General features: G+C 49.1%; 3 protein-coding genes across 3 annotated transcripts in view; 2 read left to right on the top strand and 1 right to left on the bottom strand.

Moving 5' to 3' along the window:
- The window catches only part of FLVCR2 (FLVCR choline and putative heme transporter 2), a gene marked incomplete at both ends in the record, with an annotated part of 39611 nt that extends 23204 nt beyond the window's left edge, over positions 1 to 16407 (top strand). The window contains 6 exons of the mRNA XM_080345575.1: positions 4908 to 5018; positions 5660 to 5765; positions 6244 to 6355; positions 6763 to 6818; positions 9008 to 9105; positions 16401 to 16407. Of these exons, the coding sequence (XP_080201701.1) occupies positions 4908 to 5018; positions 5660 to 5765; positions 6244 to 6355; positions 6763 to 6818; positions 9008 to 9105; positions 16401 to 16407 (490 nt within the window). The remainder of the gene's footprint in view (positions 1 to 4907; positions 5019 to 5659; positions 5766 to 6243; positions 6356 to 6762; positions 6819 to 9007; positions 9106 to 16400) is intronic.
- Positions 16408 to 18226: 1819 nt separating this feature from the next.
- On the bottom strand, positions 18227 to 21038 carry ERG28 (ergosterol biosynthesis 28 homolog). Its single transcript, XM_080345902.1, has 4 exons — positions 20689 to 21038; positions 20435 to 20525; positions 19064 to 19182; positions 18227 to 18894 (listed from the first exon to the last, which is right to left on the bottom strand). Exons 1-4 carry the CDS (start codon positions 20819 to 20821, stop codon positions 18815 to 18817), a joined length of 423 nt encoding a protein of 140 aa, XP_080202028.1. The 5' UTR covers positions 20822 to 21038; the 3' UTR covers positions 18227 to 18814.
- An 866-nt stretch (positions 21039 to 21904) lies between these two features.
- TTLL5 (tubulin tyrosine ligase like 5) overlaps positions 21905 to 22630 on the top strand; it is a gene marked incomplete at both ends in the record, with an annotated part of 133025 nt that continues 132299 nt past the window's right edge. The window contains one exon of the mRNA XM_080346263.1: positions 21905 to 21978. Within this exon, the coding sequence (XP_080202389.1) occupies positions 21905 to 21978 (74 nt within the window). The remainder of the gene's footprint in view (positions 21979 to 22630) is intronic.

The raw sequence follows: 22630 nt of genomic DNA, 5'->3' as shown, positions 1-22630 counted from the left end.
GAAGCTGTGCTAAGTCAAGCTTTCTGCATCTGTCATGCTCAGGCACTGAATGGCCTTGAATTCTTGCTTTTATTTAGCAGGCAAGTCCCTGCAGCAGCCCCTGTACTGTTCTTATTTTTGGAATTAGCAGACACAGATTTGGCCCATACAAATACGTGAATTATGTTGTGACGAGCGCGTGGGGCGGCCTCTGGTGGGTTGGCTTGTTGAGAACAGCCTATCTCTCTTCGCAAGAACACGCTTTGACATCACGTTAGATGGTGATCCATGTACATCCTTCAGGCTCTTGGCTCAGAGGAGAGATGGGGTTGTGACACCTGGAGACTGCTGGGTATGTTTGAGTGTTTGTCAGGGAGTCTGGCTCAGAATCAGGGATTTGGGGACTGGATTGATCAGCATGTCTCTTTGGCCACACTTTGCTTTTAAGGGCAGTGTTCACATGGCCTCAGGTCCAGCTGGTTGCCGGCAGCACTATCTGCTGTCATCTCTGCATCTAAGGCAAGATGTCAGAAATATCCATTGCTCTCCATTGACTAGGCAGAGAACCACAAGTGGTGTTGTAAATTTAGGCCTGTATAGGCCCAATGTGCATTAAAATTTGGGGAGAGAGGATATTGGAGAATGGGCTGCTTGAGGCTCTTCCACTGAAAGGTGAATGTGCTCTCAACCTAGCCCGGCCTGCTGTTTGAGTCTTCTTGTTGTAGCCCTTTTCCAGGTTAGTTCTTGTGTACTGGATATGCCTTCACCCTCTCCTGCCATATGTCTTATATAAATAATTTACCAAGGCTGTCCTTTCTTGTGACCTTCATACAGGAAGAAAGTTGCACAAAACAGAGTAATGAAGGATGAGGGAGAGGTGAAAACCAAACCAACGCTCTCCAAGTCTTCCCTTTTCCAGTATCGGACACCTCAGTGTCTTCAGCAGTGAGATCCCTCTGGGAGTATAAGGACAAGACCTTTGCTCAGAATCTTGCACATCCTGGAAGGTGCCGTTCTCGTGGCAGAGCCCGTGGAGGCCATCTGTCACCCCCGTCCATACAGAACAGCACTCTGGAGCTGCATACAACATCCTACTGAGCAGCTAAAGCTGTGGCTGTGGCCTCCCCGCCTGCCCCTTGTTCATTTGTTGGTTCAGATGTTGCTTGACTCTAAAGTTTTTGCAGCTCCAGCCCCCCGTGAGCCTGGTACTGTCCCTTTCTACATCCAGCTGACCTTGTGAGACATGGCTTGGCTGGGCTGCGCCGTGCCCGTTCCTTACTCTAGGTCTTCCTTTGGAATTGGCTGAACAGCAGGAGTTGTGCTCTCCATTTCAGTCCTGTTCCCTGCTGGTGCTGGCCCTGGCTGGCTTTTACCCCCAAGGTCTCTTTTCTCACAGTCCCTGGTGTGACCTCTTTAATCTGCCTCTTCAGAAGGGTATGAGGAATGTGGCTGGGCGGGCAGATGAATGTCAGGGCAGCTTAGGTTCACTTAAGTGACAAGCCTGTCAACTCCTTCACAGATCTCCCTCTGGCTCTGCTGTAGAGACTTGGCAGCTGGTGCCCTTGTAGCACTGTGTCCACAGTGGTGCGCTGGGCTTCCTTCCCACACCCCACAGCATGGAGGCAGGTGAACCCCAGCTGTCCTAAGGTGATGTAGCAGGATGTGTAACTTCCAGCCTACACGCACTGCACTAGTCAGCCTGTTAAGGAGATGGGCAGTACCTGTTCCACAATTATAGTTTTCAGTCCCTGTAGGGCCATCATGGGAACAGGTTGTTAAAAACACCAGGATGCTGTGCAAATGTCTTCTGTGAATCTGCTTCTCCTCCTTTGTCTTTTTATCTCCCCCCATAATATATTTATGGCTATTTATCAAGCAAAACTGTGCATTCTTCCATGCCCAGTGCCCCTAGGACCGCAGAGCGTTCTTCTTGTCCTCTAGAGAACATGGTGACAAAAGGCCACTTCCTGAGAAGCAGCCCTGCCTTGTTGTCTTGCCCCAGGGGTTTCTTTGTTTCCCTATTAACTGGTATCTCCCTGTGTCCCAGTAAAATCCTTTTCGAAATTTTGGGTCTTGCTTGGACTGCTGGGCACTACATCTTTTTTGTACATCAGTGGTATGCTCAGGGGAGCAGGGTCTTGCTAAAGTCTGGTTTAGTCTGACTGTGTGCTTGAGGCTGTTCCCTGCAGCAGGAGATGCATCCAGGGCTGTCTAGGTCCCGGTTAGGGACTGTGGCCAGCAGGCAGCTGCTCAGTGCATGGCTTGGGGGCACTTCCTGATGTGTGATTTCCACAGCACTCAAGCCTGCAGTCTTGTTCTTTCACAAGGGCCTTCTGGAGCCTAATGATTCAGGGAGGTCAGCAAGGAAAGCTTGTAGTCCCCTACAGCCAGCCAGCTAATGTGCAGTGGATGAGGTTCCCATGGCAAGATGAAACAGTTCTCTCCATTTTGTCTTGCAATGATCTGCAATTCCAAAGGAGAACACCTTCAAGAGCTGCCTGCTTCTATGAGCCTGCCTGCTGTAGCTCTCAGTGAGGGGCTGCATGTTCGGGGAACTTCTTGCTTGCAGCTTGACTAGTGACATAGCAACAAAGTCCTGACCACATCTGGTCACTAACTCATTCATCACCTTTGCCTGAAGATGAGGGGCAAAAGTGCAGCTGTTGGCAGCTGTCACGACAGAGTTAATCTGATACAAACTACTTGGAATACGTGAACCATAAGCCTAGGAAACTAAGTAAGATTTTGTGGGACTAGAGCTCTGCACTGAGACCAAAACTGGCTGTGGGGAGAAAAAATTCAACTATGATGTGCCAGGCGTCCCTACTGGCAGAGACTAAGCTTCTAGGGGACACAGCCACCTCTTGGAGCCTTGCACTGTATTTTACCACCGAATGCTGTGTAATTTGGAGACTCATATTTATAGAAGCAGCACTCAGTTCAAACTTGGTCTGTGTAGCCCAGGGAGCTGTAATTCCAGCTTCCTAGTCAGCACTTTTCCTCTGTGACTGCATGTCAAGGGATGGGGTGTGTAAGAACTAATGGGAGATACCTCAGGAACCCGTATGGAGCAGAAAAAGGCTTTTACCTGCTTCTCTTGCTCTTTTTGGGGCAGCTTTCTAAGCCCTTTGTCAGTCTTTCAGCTCTTCTTCTGCAGCCTCCAGGCTATGTACTGGCCACATAGCAGCTGTACAGCATAGCTGTAGTGGCTTACAGCAGAAGTAAGCAGCCCCTTTCTGTTACTTTCACAGATAAATTTTACCTCCATGAAAGCACTGGAAAGAACATATTCTATAAATGACACAGCATTGGAGGTTAAGGGATTTACCTACTCCTTTGATACAAAACAAATCACTTGTCACAGCAACATGTTCTTTAGCCTTTAAATACATTAGATGTGTCTGAGCCTATGCAAGCATGGATCGATAGTCGAAGTCTGATATTAGCTTCTCAAGCTTGTATTTGGATAATGAGCGTGTATTTGGAGCATGAGACACACTGACTTCAGTCATTGCAGCACTGAGGCAGGACAGGACCTTAGCTGGAACATTCTGGTTTTATCTGTAGTAATTCAGTGCACTGGAAACATTTTGGTATACAATGTAATACTGGCTGCCTATTTGGGTTGCATTTTTGACAGTGGTCATTTGTATTAAAAAGGAAAAAAATAGTGAAAATAGTTCAAGATTTAGTTTCTTTAGTAGAATTCCAGGAACCGATATCAAACACATTCTTTAATGGATTAAGACTAAAATTTGGTAGAAAGCACCCAAGTAGCTCATGCTTATATATTTAACTTCTTCCCAAAAGACAATTCTCAAAAAAGTTTTGTCAACTCTGGTGACTGTTTCTGCTTTCAAGATCCTGGTGGAATTTCAGTCAGCTGAAGGATTTACCCTTTCACCCCCTTTTCCCCTTCCTTTTCTTCCCAAAAGTATGTACTGTGAAGAGCTACTTGCTACCTTCTGCACTAGAGAGAGCCTTGTTTTTTTTGGATGTGGGAAGGGTTTCCTTGTTGTCTACTCAGGGATGACAGTTGCTAACATCTCAGTTGCGGTAAAGCTGCCCTGGGCTGCTGCGTGTCTCGCAGTACCAAGCCCACCGATGCTCCTCAGCATGGCCAGGCTGCAGGTCTGGCTGTTCCCAGCTCCTGGCGCGCTCCCTGGGCACAGGCTCTCTTTGGCCGCTCTGCCCAGAGATGAGCACTTGTGGCTCAGTCGCTGCTGGCCATGGAACTGCCACTAGCCCTGCTGAAAGTTCCCATGGCTTGAGGGTGAGGCTATAAGGGCAACGTGGCTTGCACGTCACCTCTTCAGGTACAGGTAGGCAGTTTAAACACAGAAAGGAGCAGCAATGAAAAGTGGTTTGGATAGCACTGAAAAATACAGGCCCATAACACTGTAGCAGTGCTGTCACCTCTTCCCTTTGCTTTCCTGCTTGGGAATGATCAGTCCACTCAGGTCCTGCTTATAAGTAAGCATGTCCAACTGGTTATATTAATAGTAAAGAGGGTGCTTAAGAAGATTAATCATTTCTTTATTTTACTCTTGTTCTTCCCCTGGAGAGGCATGTAGAGTACATCACCAGGGACCTGTCAGCCCACAGTAGGATCTGAGCTTCTTGGCTGCCTCATAGGTGCCTCCTTGTAGATGTGATGCCCTGGCACCCCACAGGGAGCAAAGCCCCTGGTCATGAAGTGGGGATGTGACAACTCCTAGGCTCCTGTTCTTGTTTCTCCCGCAGCCCTGCTGTGTGTGCAGGCCATTCTGTGCTGTCAGTCCAGTTCCCCTGCCCTGGGGTAAGGGTGTCAGACAGCTGTGCAACTTTTTTTTTTTTTAAGTCTGTGCTGCAAACTATACCAAGATCTGTGGGCAAAAAGAACAGGAGGACTGGATTAAATAAAACCCTGACTCTGCTTTTCCTTGCAGACAGACAACACTAGTCGTCTATATCATGTCTCTGGTGGGAATGATAGTCTACACCTTCACTCTGAGCCTGGGCCACCTCTGGGTGGTCTTTGTGACTGCAGGTGCGCTGGGGTAAGTTCATGTGCAAGCTGCTTTTCTCTACACATGAGCTGGTAGGGGATGAGCAGGGAGCAGAGCTCATGGTGCAGGGGGAATTGGGAAGAGCCGTAGCCTGTGCGTGACTTGTGCATGATTTAAGGACAAAATGATCTGTTCTTCCCATCTCTCTCTTGTATGTGTTTCACTAGAGTCAGGGACATCAGTGTGGCCCTGCTCAGCTGCTGCTGCATTAAATGTTCCAGGTAATCAAGTGAAAGCATTTGGAAAGTGAGTGGTACCACAGCCCCATAGATGAGCAGCGGACAAGAATGAAAAGCATGTGGGCCTGGGTGGCCGTTTGACTGTGCTGGAGATGGTGCCCCTTAGAGTTGCTTGTGGGAGATGCTGCTTTTAATGCTTCATCCTTGTAGCAACTGGCAGCTCCATTCTGGCCTGGCTTTGTGCCTTGAGGCTGTGAGCAAAGATATTTCTGAGTAGGAGGAAGACTTGTGCCATGGTGAGGGAATCGGACAGCTGCTTGGGCTGTGGCAATGCCAGGGGAAACAGCCTGTGCAGTCACTGAAGCGTCCCAAAGGGGATATGGGCTACACCATGCCTCTTCAGTCTTCTTTCTGTCAATTTTTGACTCTTCCTTTCTGTGTGCTTCTTTACAGGTTTTTTATGACAGGATACCTTCCCCTGGGCTTTGAGTTTGCTGCAGAGTTGACATACCCAGAATCAGAAGGAACATCATCAGGACTCCTTAATGTCTCAGCACAGGTAGGTGTGCTGTTTTCCCTTTGCTTGCCGCTTTATAGGCAGAGAGATTAAATTGTAGTTCCCAGCCTTGACTCCTTATTCTTGTCCATGATTATTGTAAAGTACTGCAGATGTAAGCACCCTGGGACCTGGCTTTTTGAATGATGTTCCCCATGGCATTTCTCTAGTGGCACCCATTTTGTTTCTGCTTAGGAAAATGCATCAGGATGCCAGTCATCCTTGTCTCTTCCAACATTGTCCCTAGCAGCCTAGAACCTGGCTCTACTTCAGTGAGAGATGGGATTCCAGCCTTAAAGGTCACCCGTCTTCCCATCAGCTACAGGGAGGTGCCATTGGGTGTGTTTATAACCAAACTTTAGCCTTGCTAGGCCAACAGCTTGGTTGGCCTGTGTGCTCTGATACTTTGGTAAAGCTGAGAAATTCTTTGGGTTGCTTTACAGTAACAGTACAGCTTGACACTGCCTTTGTTTGTTTGTAGATTTTTGGTATTGCCTTCACCATCAGCCAAGGGCAAATCATGTATCACTTTGGGACAAAGGCAGGAAATCTCTTTCTTTGTTCTTTTCTGTTCCTGGGGACCATCATGACAGGTAATTACATTTCTTTTAGTGTTCCTCTGCGATGACTCTTCCCTTTGGGCTTGACAAATGACTTGAAGAACTTTTGTGTGTAGTAGTGCCTGCAGGAAAGTGCAGGACCTGTGCAGCAGTACCATAGCAATGCTGCTGTGCTGCTTTAAGCATCTGGTCTGTGTTACAAAGATCCAGGGCTTCTTGCCCTGGCTGCTGGCTGGGGTCTCAAAGATGTACATCCTGCATCCTGCCTGGTTCAGAAGTGCTCTCTGCCTCATCCAGGAGAGTGGTTTCTCTTGCTCACTGCAATGTGTTCCTGACCTTTCTGGGGCCTCTGCTGCTCCTTTTGAGTCCTGGGGAAATGGATGTGGGTGCTGCCTGATGACTTAACTGTCTTTACATCTCGCTTCCTCCCTCTGTCCCAGCATTCATTAAGGCCGATCTCCGAAGACAGCAGGCCAATTTGGATAATGAACAGATGGTGAGTAAACCCCGCTTCAGTCCCTGCTGTGCCCCTGCTATTAGCTCAGGGCAACACCCAGCCTTTCTCCTTTCTAGGACTGGGGCTGGCCCTTTCTGAGCTACAGTTGCAGCTGTGATTCTCTTCTCTTATCCCACCACTTCTTGCCCAGCCTGTGGGGAAGCTCCTTGTTGGCATTTTCAGACAGATATCTGTAATCCCAGCTCTGCCAGCCACTGGGCCCCCTGTTTGCTTACTGTTAATGTCACGCACAATCTGTAGGCTCTGGTTCTCTGGGAGTCTGCAGGGCTTCACACATCTAGGCACAGATGTGGGGCAGCACTGCACTTGTTTCTCTCCCCCGACAATGCACTGAGCTCTCCAGTGCTTTGCCCCTGTTTAGAACTGGGTAACTATTATTCCAGGCCCTAGGGAGCCAGGTTATTCATCTTATTCCTTGTCCTCAGCTGCCAAGTGAGGTTCAGTGTGTGGGACTGGAGTGAGATAGGTGGCAAAGCCCAAATGAGGACTTGAGCAGCCTGGCTGCCCACACTTTGAGCAGTGCCACAGACAAGGCTGCTAATTCATGTGTGCACACCAGAGCTTGGAGTATGATGTCCCAGGGGCATGCTGTGCTATAAATGCAGCTGTTTGCCTGTGGGAGAGGGCCTTCACTGAACTGATTGCAGTGGATACTCTTAGAAGCAATCCCTGCAGGGAAAGGGAGGGGACTGGTGGGTGGTTGAGGCTCTTCTCCATATTGCTCAGGGCTCCTTTTCTAGGACATTAGCAGAGATGTCCACTCAACATTCATGAAGTCCTCAGTGACCATGAACAGCAAAGTGCATGAACTCAGTTCTCTGCTGATTTGACTCGACTCTTTTCAGAAGGCAGTGCTGCCTTCCTCCAGATAATCTAACCAGTCCGATCTGGAGAGAGACCAGAAGGTCCAAGAAGCAGCTCTGCTCTGACCGGCTGCTCAGGAAGATGGATTTTCAATTACAAAATATATGCTTTTCATTTTTCACTTATTTTTACGGAACTATCGGAGCACAAAGGCAGAGGGTAGTATAAGTAAAGGGAAATGATGCTGCCTTGAGTAGTTCTTGCACGTATAATTCTAAACTAGATGCAGGGGGGGAAGGGCTGTACAATGTATGTAGTTTGGGTAATAATTTAAAAAGAATTCCTACTTTTTTCTGCTCTGAGACTCACAACTTTGGCTGATTTTAGCAGTGGTGAGCATCATGGTCTACAGGACAAAGCTTGGAAGACAACTGCTCTCCCAGAATCCTGGCATGAATGGGGCTAACTGGAACATACTTAGCTAAGCTGAGCTCGGCTAAAGACCCGTCTGTTTTGATATACACCAAACTCCGTATCTCCTTTGATTAACAGTGCTGAAGTCAAAGGCAGAAAATGAATTGAAAGGCCAAACCATGCCCTGCAAGCCCTGAGGCAGCAGGGTTGTAATGAGAGGTGCTGCTGGCACTGTGATGTAATTTATAACCTATATGTGGAAGGCCCAAGAAATATCAAGGTCCTTTTGGCAATCAACGTGATGCCTAGTAGTAGTAAGATCCTTTCCTTTTGTCAGACACATCTCTCGCCAGACAAGTTGTACACTTCTGCTTAAACCATTTTTAGTATAAATCTTTTTAGTATAAATACAATTGTAAGATCTTGCCTCTGGGGGCGGGGGGAGGAGGGGGGCATTGAGACCAGAACAAAGGCGGTACAGCTGTCATTTCTATAATCCTGAAAGCCTCCAGAACTGACTGCAGGAAGAACCAGAGGGATGTTTGTGAGGTAATAGGTCTCAGTCAAGCAAAAACTTCACCGGCAGCTCCTTTCCCTTGAGGAAGTCATGACGGACACCCTGCCACACCCCCAAATGTGGCTTCTACATGACTGAGTTCACTTGGGTACTTCTCAAGCTTAATAAACAATGCCAGCTGATGGTGTGCTGAACCTGATGTTCTGCACTGGCATGGATGCCTCAGTCAGGAGAGCAGTCAGCTGGGCTTGGGCATTGGGTGCCACCTTTGTGGAGAGCTCTGATGGAGCTGGACCTTTTCTATATGGCACAGCTGCCTTAGACATGTTAGAATTATTTTACTGGTTTCATCCTTTGCCTGTTCATCTTTTTAATTTCCCTCCCTACTTGCTTCCATCTTTTCTGGGATGGTGACTTGTGGCTGTTGTTACAGAGACTCCAAGGCAGCGCTCAGATCATGGATTATGGGACTATAGCTTGTAACCCTAACCCCATCAATTCCCATTCCTGCTCACTAGCTCATACACAAAGGTAGGAGAATCGCACTAATCTGCTTCTCTGAACACTCACGGGTAGCACAGGCACCAAGCCAATGGCACTTCTGGGCTGACAGCAATGGCCATAAAGTACTGAGAATCTTTCTCGCCTTGACCTGAGAGGAAAGACAAGACAGTTTTCAAGAATGGTGCAGAGATCCCACCAGGGCATAGGGATTCAACAAGGTGCAGCAAGCAAAGCCTGGTGCTGGAGCAGATGGAGAACTGACTTGTCAAGAAGTTATTGCAGAGAGGAGGTGCAGACATTTGAAGACTCTTCTCTGACATGACTTTTACAGTCCAGATTCTTGGCTGGAAGTGATACCAGAAGCCCTGTAGAAGAGTTAGCTTTGATCACAGCCAGGGCATATGACCAGCTTCAAGAAGGAAGTTTAAAAACGTATAGCAATAACAGAGTCATTGGGTTGGTGCCTTTTGGTATAAGAATGCCTGAAAATTGTAAAGCTCTGTGCTTGCTGATCTGTGAGTCTCAGTGGCACTTGCCATTTTCTTAGCTGTTGCTCAAGGTGTAATGCTTTGTTACTCACTGTCCTCTGCTTCGCACTGCCAAGTTAACCCCGCTATCCTTTGCTTTACAAGGTGTTCATAGAGTGTGTGTATCACTTGGTGCCACAGCCAGCAGGACTAACAGGCAAAAGCAAAGTGAGTCCATTGGGAAAAACAGCCTTAATCTTGCCCAGGCTAGAGTGTGTGGTACAGTGAGCGTGGCAGCTGCCATGCTTGGATGCAAGCATGAGGAAGAGTCCCAAGCGTAGGGAAAGATTTGACTCCAGGCTGAGGCTTCTAAAGCTGCCATCATGGCAGTTTTAGCAGGGTACACATGTGGCGTTGGCTGAGTATCAAGTAGCTCAGAAGCTGTAGCTGCACGAGCTGGGCAAGCCTGTTTGGAGTATACTGATACTTTTTTGATGGTTGAAGTTTATGTCATCATCTTTTGTTAGCAGACTTAGCTTGGTACAATTGCCGGTGTTACAATTGACATCACAGTTGCAAAATAGACACTGCGAGGCTCAGGCTTGTTGTTGCATGCACCCCATGTCAAAACTGCATCCATAAAGGAAAAAAGACTGGTCATTGTCGTAGGAGACTCCTTTCTGAGGGAACAGAAGACCTGCTGTTTCCCACAGCATTCTCCTGAAGGAGCTGGCAGCTCATGGCCTAGATGGGTGTACTCTTGGCTGGGTAAAGAACTGGCTGGACTGCTGGGCTGTGGTGAATTGAGTCAAATCCAGTTGGTGGCTGGTCACGAGTGGTGTTCCCCAGGCTCAGTATTCCAGCCAGTTCTGTTTAATCTCTTTATCAATGATCTGTATGAGGGGATTGAGTGCACCTTCAAAAGTTTGCAGATGACACCAAATTGGGTGGGAGTGTTGATCTGCTGGAGGGTAGGATGGCCATACAGAGGGATCTGGACCAGCTGGCTTGTTGGCCTGAGGCCAGTTGTATGAGGTTTGACAAGGCCAAGTGCTGGGTCCTGCACTTGGGTCACAACAACCCCAGGCAGCACTACAGGCTCGGAAGAGTGGCTGGAAAGCTGCCTGGCAGAAAATGACCTGGGGGTGGAATATGAGCCAGCAGCATGCCCAGGTGGCCAAAAAGGCCAACAGCATCCTGGCTTGTATCAGATATAGTGTGGCCAGCAGGACTAGGGAAGTGATAGTCCCCCTGAACTTGGTGCCAGTGAGGCTGGACCTCGAATCCTGTGTTCAGTTTTGTGTCCCTCACTACAAGAAAGACATTGAGGTGCTGGAGAGTGTTCAGAGAAGGGTGACAAAGCTGGTGAGGGGTCTGGAGCACAAGTCTGATGAGGAGTGGCTGAGGGAACTGGGGCTGTTTAGCCTGGAGAAAAGAAGGCTGAGGGGAGACATTATTGCTGTCTACAGCTACCTGACAGGAGGTTGTAGCATGGAGGGTGTTGGTCTCATCTACCAAGTAACAAGTGTTAGGACAAGAGGAAATGGCCTCAGGTTGCTCCAGGGGAGGTTCAGATTGGATATTAGGAAAAACTTCTTCACTGAAGGGGTTGTCAGGCATTGGAAGAGGCTGCCCAGGGAAGTGGTGGAGTCACCACCCCTGGAGGTGTTTAAAGGACATACAGATTGGGTGCTTAGGGACATGGTTTAGTGGTGGACTTGGCAGTGTTAGGTTAGTCATTGGACTTGATGATCTTAAAGGTCTTTTCCAGTCTAAACAATGCTATGATTCTGTGGCTGTCGCAAGGAGAAGACTGACACTTGGATGTGAACTTCCAAAGGATGCAGAGCTGTCATTGTGCAGGCCTCACGCTTCCCATGGGAACACTCTACCCTTGGCTGTGTATTCCTTTTGTGTGACTGTGGGTTTTCCCCTGTCTTTACCCAATGGAGGTGCAATCCCACAGCGGAGGTAGGCATCTGGTTTGTTATTTTCCCTGGGGACCCATCATCCATAGTGTTGTCCTAACAAGGTGTGATTCTTCCTGATACAGAAATAGAAATTATCTGATGGAAGGCTGTCAAAACCTTTAGCTGGATGTTCAGCTGTTGAGTGGCTTTGGTGCAGAGTAGAACTGTGGAACATCCTGATTTACCAATGTCTAAAGGAACACACAAGGGAAAACCACATATGCTAGTTCTCACAGGGAGTGATCTTCCATTTTCAGTTAGTGGTGGCTTCTGGTGATGAAATGGAAAGCCTAGAATCTGGCTGAGCTTTTGACCTTGCAGGGTGTCAAGGGTTTAGATTGCAGGGTAACAATAAAACCCTGGCAGATGTATTGTTAACCTCCTCTCCCCGCTTCTTCCCCCTTTTTGTCCCTCCCTTTCGCCCCCTTACCACTAAGAACAGGTGATCGGGAGGGAAAGGAGGACGGAGAGAGAAGAGTTGGAAAAATTAAAAACGTTTTACTAATGCTACTAATAAGAATAGAGAAAATAATACAAAATATACAAAACCAATCTTGAAAGTCTCAGCAACTGCAGAGCCAGCACCCAGAGTCCTGGATTGGACTCTACAGCCAACCGGAGCTGGATTCAGTCTGTCACTAGGCCTCAGTTTGCAGGGACGACTAGCAAGGTCCTCTCCTAATGTCGGCCATAAGGAAAAAGGGACGAAAAAGAAGAAAAAAAAAGGGACGAGATCCTTGTGATCTCCCACTTTTATATGAAGTATTCACATGAATGGGATGTTATACACTGTTGGTCAGTTTCTTGGTCACCTGTTTCTTGTTGCCCCTCTTGCGAGATGTCCATCCATGCTTACCAATAAGTTTGCATTCCATTGCTATGTTTACCAAAACATGTATCTGGTTCTCCAGGAAAATGCAGCTAATATGAAGGCTTTAGCTGACAGGCAAATTCACTAAAAGAGAAACTTGGTTTTTAACAAAACCAGGACACAGGGAGAAGAGCAATGTATGAAGCCATAGCTTCAGTGATGAGAGTCAGCCTTTATCAGCATTGACTCTGCCCATGAATTGCAGCCTCTCAGCAGCCACCTGTCAGAGCTTTTGGCCACTGTGCCCACACTGCAGGATGTTTTCCCCTCTTCCTGCAGGATCTGCCTTTTGTTCACAAGCAGTTTGTCTTCACAGTATCACAGTATCACAGTATGTTCTGGATTGGAAGGGACCTCAAAAGATCATCTAGTCCAATCCCCCTGCTGGAGCAGGAACGCCTAAGTGAGGTTGCACAGGAACATGTCCAGGTGGGTCTTGAATGTCTCCAGAGAAGGAGACTCCACAACCCCCCTGGGCAGCCTGTTCCAGTGTCTGTCACCCTTACTGAGAAGAAGTTTTTTCTCAAATTTAAGTGGAACCTCTTGTGTTCCAGCTTGATCCCATTGCCCCTTGTCCTATCATTGTTTGCCAACGAGAAGAGCCTGGCTCCATCCTCATGGCACTCACCCTTTATATATTTATAAACATTAATAAGGTCACCCCTCAGTCTCCTCTTCTCCAAACTAAAGAGACCCAGCTCCCTCAGCCTTTCTTCATAAGGGAGGTGCTCCACTCCCTTAATCATCTTGGTTGCCCTACGCTGGACCCTCTCCAGCAGTTCCCTGTCCTTCTTGAACTGAGGGGCCCAGAACTGGACACAATATTCCAGATGGGGTCTCACCAGGGCAGAGTAGAGGGGAAGGAGGACCTCTCTTGATCTACTAACCACCCCCCTTCTAGTACATCCCAGGATGCCATTGGCCTTCCTGGCCACAAGGGCACAGTGCTGGCTCATGGTCATCCTGTTGTCCACCAGGATCCCCAGGTCCCTTTCCCCTACACTGCTCTCTAATATGTCATTTCCCAACCGATACTGGAACCTGGGGTTGTTCCTGCCCAGATGCAGGACTTTTCCTTGTTAAATTTCATTAGGTTATTCCCCGCCCAACTCTATCAGTGTTCGATCAGTCTTCTATCAGTGCCTTTGTTTATTATAGAATGTCCTGAGTTGGAAGGGACCCACAAGGATCATCGAGTCCACCTTCTGTCCCTGTATATGACAGCTCCACAGTTCACACCATGTGTCTGAGGGCGTTGTCCAGTCTCTTCTTGAACACTGTCAGGCTTGGGGCTCTGACACCTCCCTGGGGAGCCTGTTCCAGTGCTCCACCACCCTCAGGGTGAAGAAATTTTTCCTAATGTCCAACCTAAACCTCCTCTGTCACATCTTCTTGCCATTCCCTCAGGTCCTATCTGGTTATAATTAAACAGATGTTGCAATTAGCAGAATTAGTAGTGGGAACTAAATTAGCCTAATGGCATTGTGAACACCTTGTCCTCAATTAATAAAGCTGTATTGTGGTTCCAGCAATCCTCCAACTTCTATCTGCCTCAGTTCCTGGAGTGCCAGCAGGGTTACCTTTCTCAAGACACTTGGATCAAACACCAGTTTTAGATGATAATGTGTCTCTTTGTGGGCTGCCTTTGTTGTAAATGCATCTGAAGCCATTTCAACATTCTGCCTTAGGGTTTCATAGTAGTGTCAGTTGATTTGATACACATTATATTCATATGTCTGTTGTGCATAGTCTGTGCTCATCTGCTCCTGGTTTCCAGCAGAGGGAGATAAACTGGTTTTTGTTGTTGTTGTGTGTGTCAGGGCCCTGTTTTTGATAGCAGAGAGTAGGGAGTAAAATGTTTCAGACTTTGTCCTGGTTTTTGACTTGTAATAAGACTTAAAACATTTGTCTGGAGTGTTATGCTATCAGTGGGGCTGAGCACTGATGAGTGGATGATTTTGGATGACGAATAACCTGCTCTAAATTTACAACCACAGCAAGGGATTTGTTTAAAACAGGACTGAAGTTCTGCTGTGTCCTCCAACCATGTCCTGGATAAGTCAGGACTTGAAAGCAGCTAAGTACCATTTTTTGCTAGTTGTGTGTTTGCCTGGGTACAAAGATGCATCTGATGGATCTCAGTGGAATACCCAAAAGCACATTATCTTTTCCTCCCAATGACAATGTGATTTAGAGGCTGGCTTAGGGCACACAAATGTGTATCCCATTCCCTGCTTTCTAAACTTCCCTGCTCTCTTTCTGTGCTTACTGTGTGGCAAGCAGCCTTCTCCTCCTGTCCCAAAGTCATGGGCAGGCCATCTGTATGCCTTTTTCCAGCGCTGTGACTCCCAGCTGTGGGAGCAGCCTCCTTTCCCAAGGCTGGAGCCCTGCAGGCTGGCTGATCTCCTAAACATCTGTTCCTGTAGCTCCACAGCAGGTGAGTGGTGTTCAGACCCCCGAGGTGTTTGGAGAGCCTGTTAAGAGTTGCCACCATGCTTCCATGATGTGTTCTGGTGTGGCATCCTAAGCCTAAATGCAGATTTCCCCTCACTCCTACCTCTGGCACTACTTCATGCACCTCCATACCCCTCCTGCTTACAGGAGTTCTCTCTTTGCACTTCCTGGCTTTTGCTTGTGGACATCTCTTTGAAGCTTTCTTGATCTCACTCCTCTGCTTTGGCATATTGCTGCTCACCTCTATAAAATCTTTTCACCTGCAGTTTGTGTAGGAGGCTACTCAAAATGAAACTGTTTTGTATATCTTGCTTCTATGCTGCCTGGACTTCTCTTGAACTGCACTGGGGATGTGAACCTCTTTCCTATGCACCTCAGGCTCCCGCCTCAGATGTCAGTCTTGTCCCACAGTGAGTTAAATCAGAGCCCGGGCTGTGGGACAGTCCACATTTACCCTTGCAAGTCTGCGTGTTGCCTTCTGAATCAGTGACGACTGGGGTGTCTCTTTGTAAGCGGGGTCAGAACTTGATAAGAGGTATCTGAAATCCCCTGGGGGAAGGGGAAGTGTTGGGTCTGGTCCTTACTTGCCCCAGAAGGGCTCAGCAGAGGTGCTTATCAAGCTCCCCCCAGGAAGACTGAATTGGAATTGCAAAAGTTTGGCTGTTTCATGTGGCCCAGGATAGGGTTGTTAATTGAGCAGTGGTCTTGGTTGAACTTGCTTTTCCTCTAGGAAATGACTCTACAGCTCCCTCCATCTTAAAAGACAAAAATGCAGGAGGGTTCAAATAATCAGGCTAATTCTTCTATAGGTTTTATGCAGAAAAAACCCCCCTTGTGTATGTTTGCCTCTTATTTCTTATGGCTCTTTAAGATATAATGAACTTTGAAGAAGGCCTTATCTATACCACTCTGTGGAAGTATCCCAACCATTAGCCCAAGCTGAGGACAGGGAAGAAGCAGGAGAGGGGGTGCCAGCCCTGAATGGGGCAGTGGAGATGAAATGGCTTGAAGGTGAGCGGAACCAGCAAGCTCTCTGGAAGTTGAAGAGGCCCTTAGATGTGCCAGAGTAAGGACAGAGAGGAGCGCATTGTTGTGTTGAGCCTTCCGAGGGTGCACAGAATGCAGGTTCTCTCTGTTCCTTGCACAGACTGCACTTGCCCATGGCATGAAGGAGAAATTCCTGGTTCCTTCCCTTGTCCAGGGAACTGCCCCTGCAGCTTCACTGCTTTGAGGCTGATCTTGTGTCATGGTGAAGTGTCTTCAGTGAGCTGGCTATGGGGCTGATACCTGGGCCTGTATAGCTTCTGTGAATTAACTGTGATATGAGGACTACAGCAAGTAGCTTAAGAGAAGTGGGACCCTTGCTCTGCCCCTTGTCTGGGCAGCAGAAGAGTCTGGAGAAGAAGGAGGGAATCAGGTGCACTCTCTGAGGATGGTGATTCTTTTTTTGGGGATTTTGGCATACTAGCAGGGACCTGTGAATTAGCCAGCTGGTCTCTGAAGTCTTGGTTTGGCCACCCAGGATCCTAACCATATTGTTTTTCTCTGTCTGACTTGCAGAAAGTGATGCCAGAAGCCTGCGCTGATCCCATAGTCCTTGAGGAATCAAAGTTCTAAAATGGAGGCATGGCAGAGCTGGGAGATGCAGAACCCCTCATTCCCATCTTTGCTACCTCCACCATCTGCCTGTTACATGTACACTGTGGAGGAGGGCAGCCTCAGGACAGGAGCTCGGTGACCCACTTGTAGAGAGTATGAAAGAGCAAAACACGAAGGGAGTTGCTCTCTTCAGTTATACCTCTGTATCTTGCTGTTTTGGAGACTTTGCTGCTGGAGAGGAAAAGCTGGGAAAACCCACTGCTTCTGCCCTATCCCACCATGTATACTTGAAAAAGCACACATACTGAGAAAAGCCATAGTTCCAGGCTAGCCCTAAGCATATGAGGGTGGCACCCTGCATGTCACCATGTCTCTTCTCACAGGCAAGCTCGACATGGAATGCAGAAGCTGGACCACACTTATTCTGTGAGCAGACCTGGAAGAGCTTTCAGCTGGCTCTCAGAAAGAGGGATGGCTCTGCCTCGGTGCCCCTGATGCTCTGTGTTGCACAGGTGAGGGTAGAGGCCTCAGCACACCACCAGCGAGTGCAAAGCAGTGCATCTGCCACTGCTGGCTCTGATTTTATTGTGGCTATCCCAGATGAAGCACTCAGTCTGGGGATAAACCTCTGTTCAGAATTTGCTGAGGTTGCTCTGATGTTCCTATATATTAGGAACAATTGAGAGATACCAATATGCCTCCTCTGCCTAGAGGCAAGGACCAGTTCTGCAGCTTATGTTGAAGCTACAGCCTAAGCCCACTTCATCACTACATCAGCAACAGGAGTGAGACAAACCACAGTGTCCCTGGGCTGAGGACTGTGTCTTCCTCCTTAAATGATAAAGTGCCTTTTGCATGTTTCAACACTACATAAAAAGCCAATATAACCAGCCAAGACGGTGATGCTCTTCATAGCCACAGAGAGGGGTTTGAGCATGATGGGAATCCAGAATCGCTCCCGTGTGGAAGCTTCCTACTTCATAACAGAGAACAGAACAAGCCCTCTTACCAGCATCTGTATCTCATAGGCACTGGCCCTCTGTATGCTGCTGCTCATTTTCTAAACACAAATGTAGGTCCTGATTGCCCATCTTCCTTTCCAGCATCCCTCCACTGGCAGAGACATCAAGTGTCCTTACACTTCTTAAATGATGCAGTTATGCCTAGATCATTTGGGGAGGAGGGGACAAAAACCACACCCAGGTGGAATGGATAAAAATAATCGTCTCTGACAAACCATTTTTGACCAAAAAAAAAAAAATGAGTGAAACTGTACAGTCTTTTGACACATTAAAAAATTCTAGTCCTATCTTTGATAGCTTGGGATTGAGGATGGGCATCTAAAATGGCTTTTCAACAGATGTTTTTATGTAAAATAAAAACATTAGAAGTGTACAATGAAACCTGACACATTTGTATTAAATGGTTGAAACAGTCTACAACTGTCTCTTTTAATAGCATGAAACATTTTGCAGAATGGAAAAATCGTCTTTCTGCCCAGTGCTACTTTGTGCTCTTTTCCTTCCGTGTTCTCCTCTTTTTTCCGTACATGTACTGTCTTCCCAGCTAGGAGATCCTGCTGGTTCCTTCCTACCTTCCATGCACTGCCCATCTGCTGTGGCCATTATTTCATCGAGGTCTACGCAACCTGTTCCTGTTTTCTCCATCTTCTGTAGTTATAGCTCACTGCAAAGGTAGCTCAGTCCTTGCTCACAGATGCGTGCAGCTTGCTGTCACCAGTACGCTGCTGAAGTGAGAGCTGCAACAACTGTTCATGTGCGTGTGAGATGTGAGCAGTCCAACCTGGAACTTTGTGGGAAGGAGTCAGGGAAAAGTAGGTTTTCTATGAAAAGAGATGATTTATCCTGTAACATACAGTAGAAACTGCTGTTGGCTCTGAGGTTGCAAATCCTCTACCTGCTGCTGTATAGCAGAAAGACAGACGTAGCGCCCTGCAGTTTTCCATCATTTATTAGAAATGGCCCCTGAGGAACACATACATGCAAGTTACACAATGGTGTGGGGATAACACACATTCTCTCTTTCCAGTCTGAAGTGTTCAGTGGATCCGGGGTAGCTGTACACCTCCTCCCTGCAGGTACACTGGGAGAGAAGTCCTTAATGCTCTAGGCATGCCTGGGACATTCCTTGCTGTCCTCCAGGGTGGCAGCCACCCGCTGCCCCCTGCAAGCTTTCAGCCAAACTCCTCTGGGACTTGGTCTTCAGCATCAGTCAGTCAAAATGTTTCCTGGACAAGTGAAAACACTTGGTAATGAAGAATGATTGACAGAGTCCAACATTGATTCAGCAGAGCTTTAGTAGAAGTTTGGCAGTGAAGACAGGAGACAGTGCTGACCCACACAGGGCCCTCAGCTTCAGTTTTTTTTCTTGTTTTGTGACAGTTCTTCTACCTCCAGGTACTGCAGCCCAATCAACATCCCCAAGATAGAGAAACCTGTGATGGAGACATAGGATGAATTGTACGGAAAATGCTGGACAGGAGATGAGACATTTTCTCCCACCATCCCCTCCCTGTCTTTAGCTCATAGCCCTATGGAGAGGTTTTTTTGGGGGTCATACCTCCAAGGAGAGTTTGTTGGGGGAGGATGCAGAGCTCTACTTACTTGCTACCATGAGGGGTGCCATAACTCCAATCGTCAAGACTGCAGTGTGGTAAACGAAGACCTCGGAGAGGAAGTGAACAAGAGCCAAAAAGAAGGTGAAGAGTGTGATGTAATAGAGGCTGTTGGAGAGCACAAAGAACCAGGTTATCATATAGCCCATAGGGTGGGCATGAGCATGGCTGAATGGAAAAAGAGGCAAATCTGCATGCTGACCAGTCTGTCCTCACTGTGGCAGCACAGAGGGCACTTGGCCTCTTGCCTACTGAGGTGTAAAAGCTCCCTGGGCAACAGCTGAGAGGAGAATGGGGCAGCATGTTCAATGGTACATTGAAAATGACAGCCATTATCTGGCCTGAAGGCAGGTGAAGAGGGGAGAGCAAGGGTAGGGCACCAGTGAAGTCAGAAGCACATGTGCAGACCGAAATAGAGCAAGAACTGGATGAGCTGAGAACTAGGGCAACAGGACTTCTCTGACTCTAGGCTGCATCATCCAACACATCTTCCCACCTGTGCTCTGCCACCCTCTAGGGGACACAGCTGTGAAAGAGAACAGGTCCAAGAGATGCAACATAAAAAATCCGAAGAAACAACTCACTTCATGGTAATTGTCATTGCCACCACCCCTAAAAAAAGATAATAGAGTCCCTGCATCTCTCTACCACAGACAAGCCTGGGCAATCCAAGCACATGCTACCAGGTGAACAATGAATTCTGCTGCGGGGCAGGGGGACAGAGTGACAAAAGTTATAGCAAACTCCAACACAAGTTTTGTCCAGCACAGACCCAGAAACACCCTACTTGGAAACCTCTCCCAGAGATACTCCTGTTACCACAGAGAGAAATGGCCTGTCTCCCATCACAGCACCAGGCTGCACCTTGGGCCGTGCCTTCAGGTGCAGATGAGACTGCATGGAAGAAGGCAGCAGGTAAAGACCACTGCAAGGGGCCTCTCAACCTGCCACAGCCCTTAACTGAGCTGTCATAGGAAAAGAGGTACTGAGCACCAGACCATAGCATTAGCAATTGCTTAATGTCAGCAGATCAGCAATGCCGTCAGAAGATGCTTTCCAAGCTGGAGCTCAGAAATGTGTGACATAGGAAGTTCTCAGAGCTACGAACTTCTGCCTGAGCTAAGAAACGAAATGCAAATGTGCAGGCTCTACCCACAGAGGCAGAAGGGAGGGAGCAGCAGTTAACACCCAAATCCCGCACTGCTCTTTAAGCTTTTTTGGGGAAACACTTTCAACCCTACGGGAAGCTCAGGGACAGCTTTCGATTCCCCACCTCCTCCGCGCTGCCCTCTAAGCCATGGCTGCTCGGGCTGTGACTGCCAAGCAAACCGCGGCGGTTCTCCGGTGCTGCTTTACGTACGTCCTATTGCGGATGTCGATGGCGCAGAGACAGCGGATCACTGATGACAGCAGGGTCCAGACGCCAAAGGTCCGAGCCTGGAGCCCGTTCACTGCGCAGAGAAGGGAGGAGCACATGGACACACACGCAGCCCCGCTCGCCGCCCCCCATCCCCGCCGGGCAGACGCGCCGCGGAGCGGCGGGCGGCTCCCGGGCGCGGCAGCAGCCGCTGAGGAGGCGACTCCAGGCCTCGGGGCGGCCGGCGCGATCCTTACCGAGGCCGGGGCTGGCGGTGTACAGCTTCTCCGAGAGGAAGCTGTGGTCGCGGAAGCTCTGCAGGGTGTTCCCGGCGGCGATGACCGACACCATCACTAGCCAGCTGCGCAGCACGTTTAGGAACCGGCTCATCCTCCCGGCGGCACGAAACCTGCCCGCAGCAACCGCGCCGCGGACACCGCCCGGCGCAGCCCCTCACCTGCCGCGCTCTCCCACCGAGGCCCCACCCGCTCCCGCGGCGCACGCCACCGCCTGACGCTCCGATTGGCTGCGAACGCGCCGCTCCATCTACGCACCACGCTGACGTAAGGCCTCCACCGCCAATCGAGTCCCTCACCACCAGGAGCCGGTCCCGCCTCTCCTTGGCCTCGCCTACTATGCGGGAGGAGAGAGCAGCGGCGCCGGTGGGCGGGGAGAAGGTCCGGCGCGCGGTCCGGCTGTTGCGCCTGTGCACTGGGGCCGGCACGGGGCACCTGCGCACTGGGGCCGGGGCGGGGCCGTCGGTCGTCGGTTGTTGTAGTAACGGGGAAGCGGCGGGAGGGGCCGCGGCTGCCGGGCCGCCGTGTCTGCTCGCCCGCTCTGTCGGGGCAATGCGGGAGCAGGTACGGGGAGCAGAAGGCTGAGGGAGCTGCTGTTTCAGGGCGAGTGGCAGTTGTCCGGCGGCCCCGGGGCGGGAGTCACGGCCCCTCGGGTCCTCTCCGCCGCTACTGCTTCTCTTGGGGCCGCCGCAGGCCGCCGGGGCGTAGACCGGGCTCCAGCCGCCCCTCGGGGCGCGGCCGGGCCAGAGAGGTGTTCCCGGGCTGGGACCGGGCGGCAGGGTAGTCTCGGCGCCGGGGAGGAGCAGGCGCTTCCCAGGGCCGGGCCTGGGCAGGCGGGTGCGGTGCTGCGGCCGCGGGCAGCGCCGGGCAGGGACGCGCTTCAGCGCCCGAATGGCTCTCACGGCGAGGCAGGGAATAATCTGCTGGAAGGCGATGCTGCTTCCTACGCTCCCCTGGCAAGGAGGTGATTTACAGTTTGTAACGGGCTTGTTGATAGGTCTGTGAGGATGATGTATTGACAGGAGGTGGGAGTTGTGTTACCTGATTTGTCTTGCTGCCCTGCTCGGTTATGTCTGCGTGCTTTTAATCCTTATTGCAGGTAACTGCTCTTGCAAGATCTCTTGAATCTTCAGGAAGGAATCTCAGAGGCTGGGCTGTATGAAAACTCCCAGAGGAAATGCCAGTTGGTATGGGTCGAGATCTGGAGGAAAGTGGCTCATCCTCAGAGGAGGAGGATGTAGATGGGCTGGAGTAAGTAGGAAAAAACCCTCTGAACTGTTTCTATCTCCCTGTGCTTCCTGCAGGATTTGTACTAATCTGAAAAGACAGTTGCATTCTTTATCTTCCTCCTACCAATAAAGTGGAAGATGGTTGGTCTGAACCTCAAGCTTGTGGGCAGGCCTACCTACATTTGTAGCCTAAAAGACCACCATATTCATCAGGGTTGGAGGTGCAACTCTTCCTTGGCTACTCTAAAGTCCATAGTTTCTTTGATCTCTTCCTGTCAGGTTCCTAAGCTGGAAACTTCCTTGATGATGTTTAGGAAAATGAAGGAAATTAATGTCCTTTCTTTTTCTTTACTTTTTTGTTTGTTTTTATTTTGCTACAGAGAATGGGAGTGCACTGTATGGTAGACTGATAGGCAATGCTTTATGTCTGTTTCTAAAAGCTATCTTGTGAGAACTCAACTCCTAGAGTTCTTATTACTTACTAGTGTCCGTTCCATCTTTGTTTAGTAACTTCTTTTATCTTTGCTTGTGAAGGAGTCACTCCATTATTCTTTCCCAGAGTGGAATCCCTTTCCTGTTTCAGCTGGACCTACTGTAATATGTCCTGCTGGTTTTCTTTTGGGTTCATGTTGTCACTAAGTGCCTGGTTGCAAGCTGCAGTTACTTAAGGTACT

This window comes from Nesoenas mayeri (genome assembly GCF_963082525.1).
Source record: "Nesoenas mayeri genome assembly, chromosome: 5".
Lineage (NCBI taxonomy): Eukaryota > Metazoa > Chordata > Aves > Columbiformes > Columbidae > Nesoenas > Nesoenas mayeri.
Note: the sequence above shows the minus strand (reverse complement) of the source record. Positions and strands in the feature narration are given on the sequence as shown.

Coding starts and splice junctions, on each gene's coding strand:
- ERG28 (XM_080345902.1), bottom strand. CDS start 20,821: ATGAGCCGGTTCCTAAACGTGCTGCGCAGCTGGCTAGTGATGGTGTCG. Junction 19,183..20,434: donor ATCGACATCCGCAATAGGAC/GTACGTAAAGCA, acceptor GCTCTCCAACAG/CCTCTATTACATCACACTCT. Junction 18,895..19,063: donor GGCACCCCTCATGGTAGCAA/GTAAGTAGAGCT, acceptor TCTCCATCACAG/GTTTCTCTATCTTGGGGATG.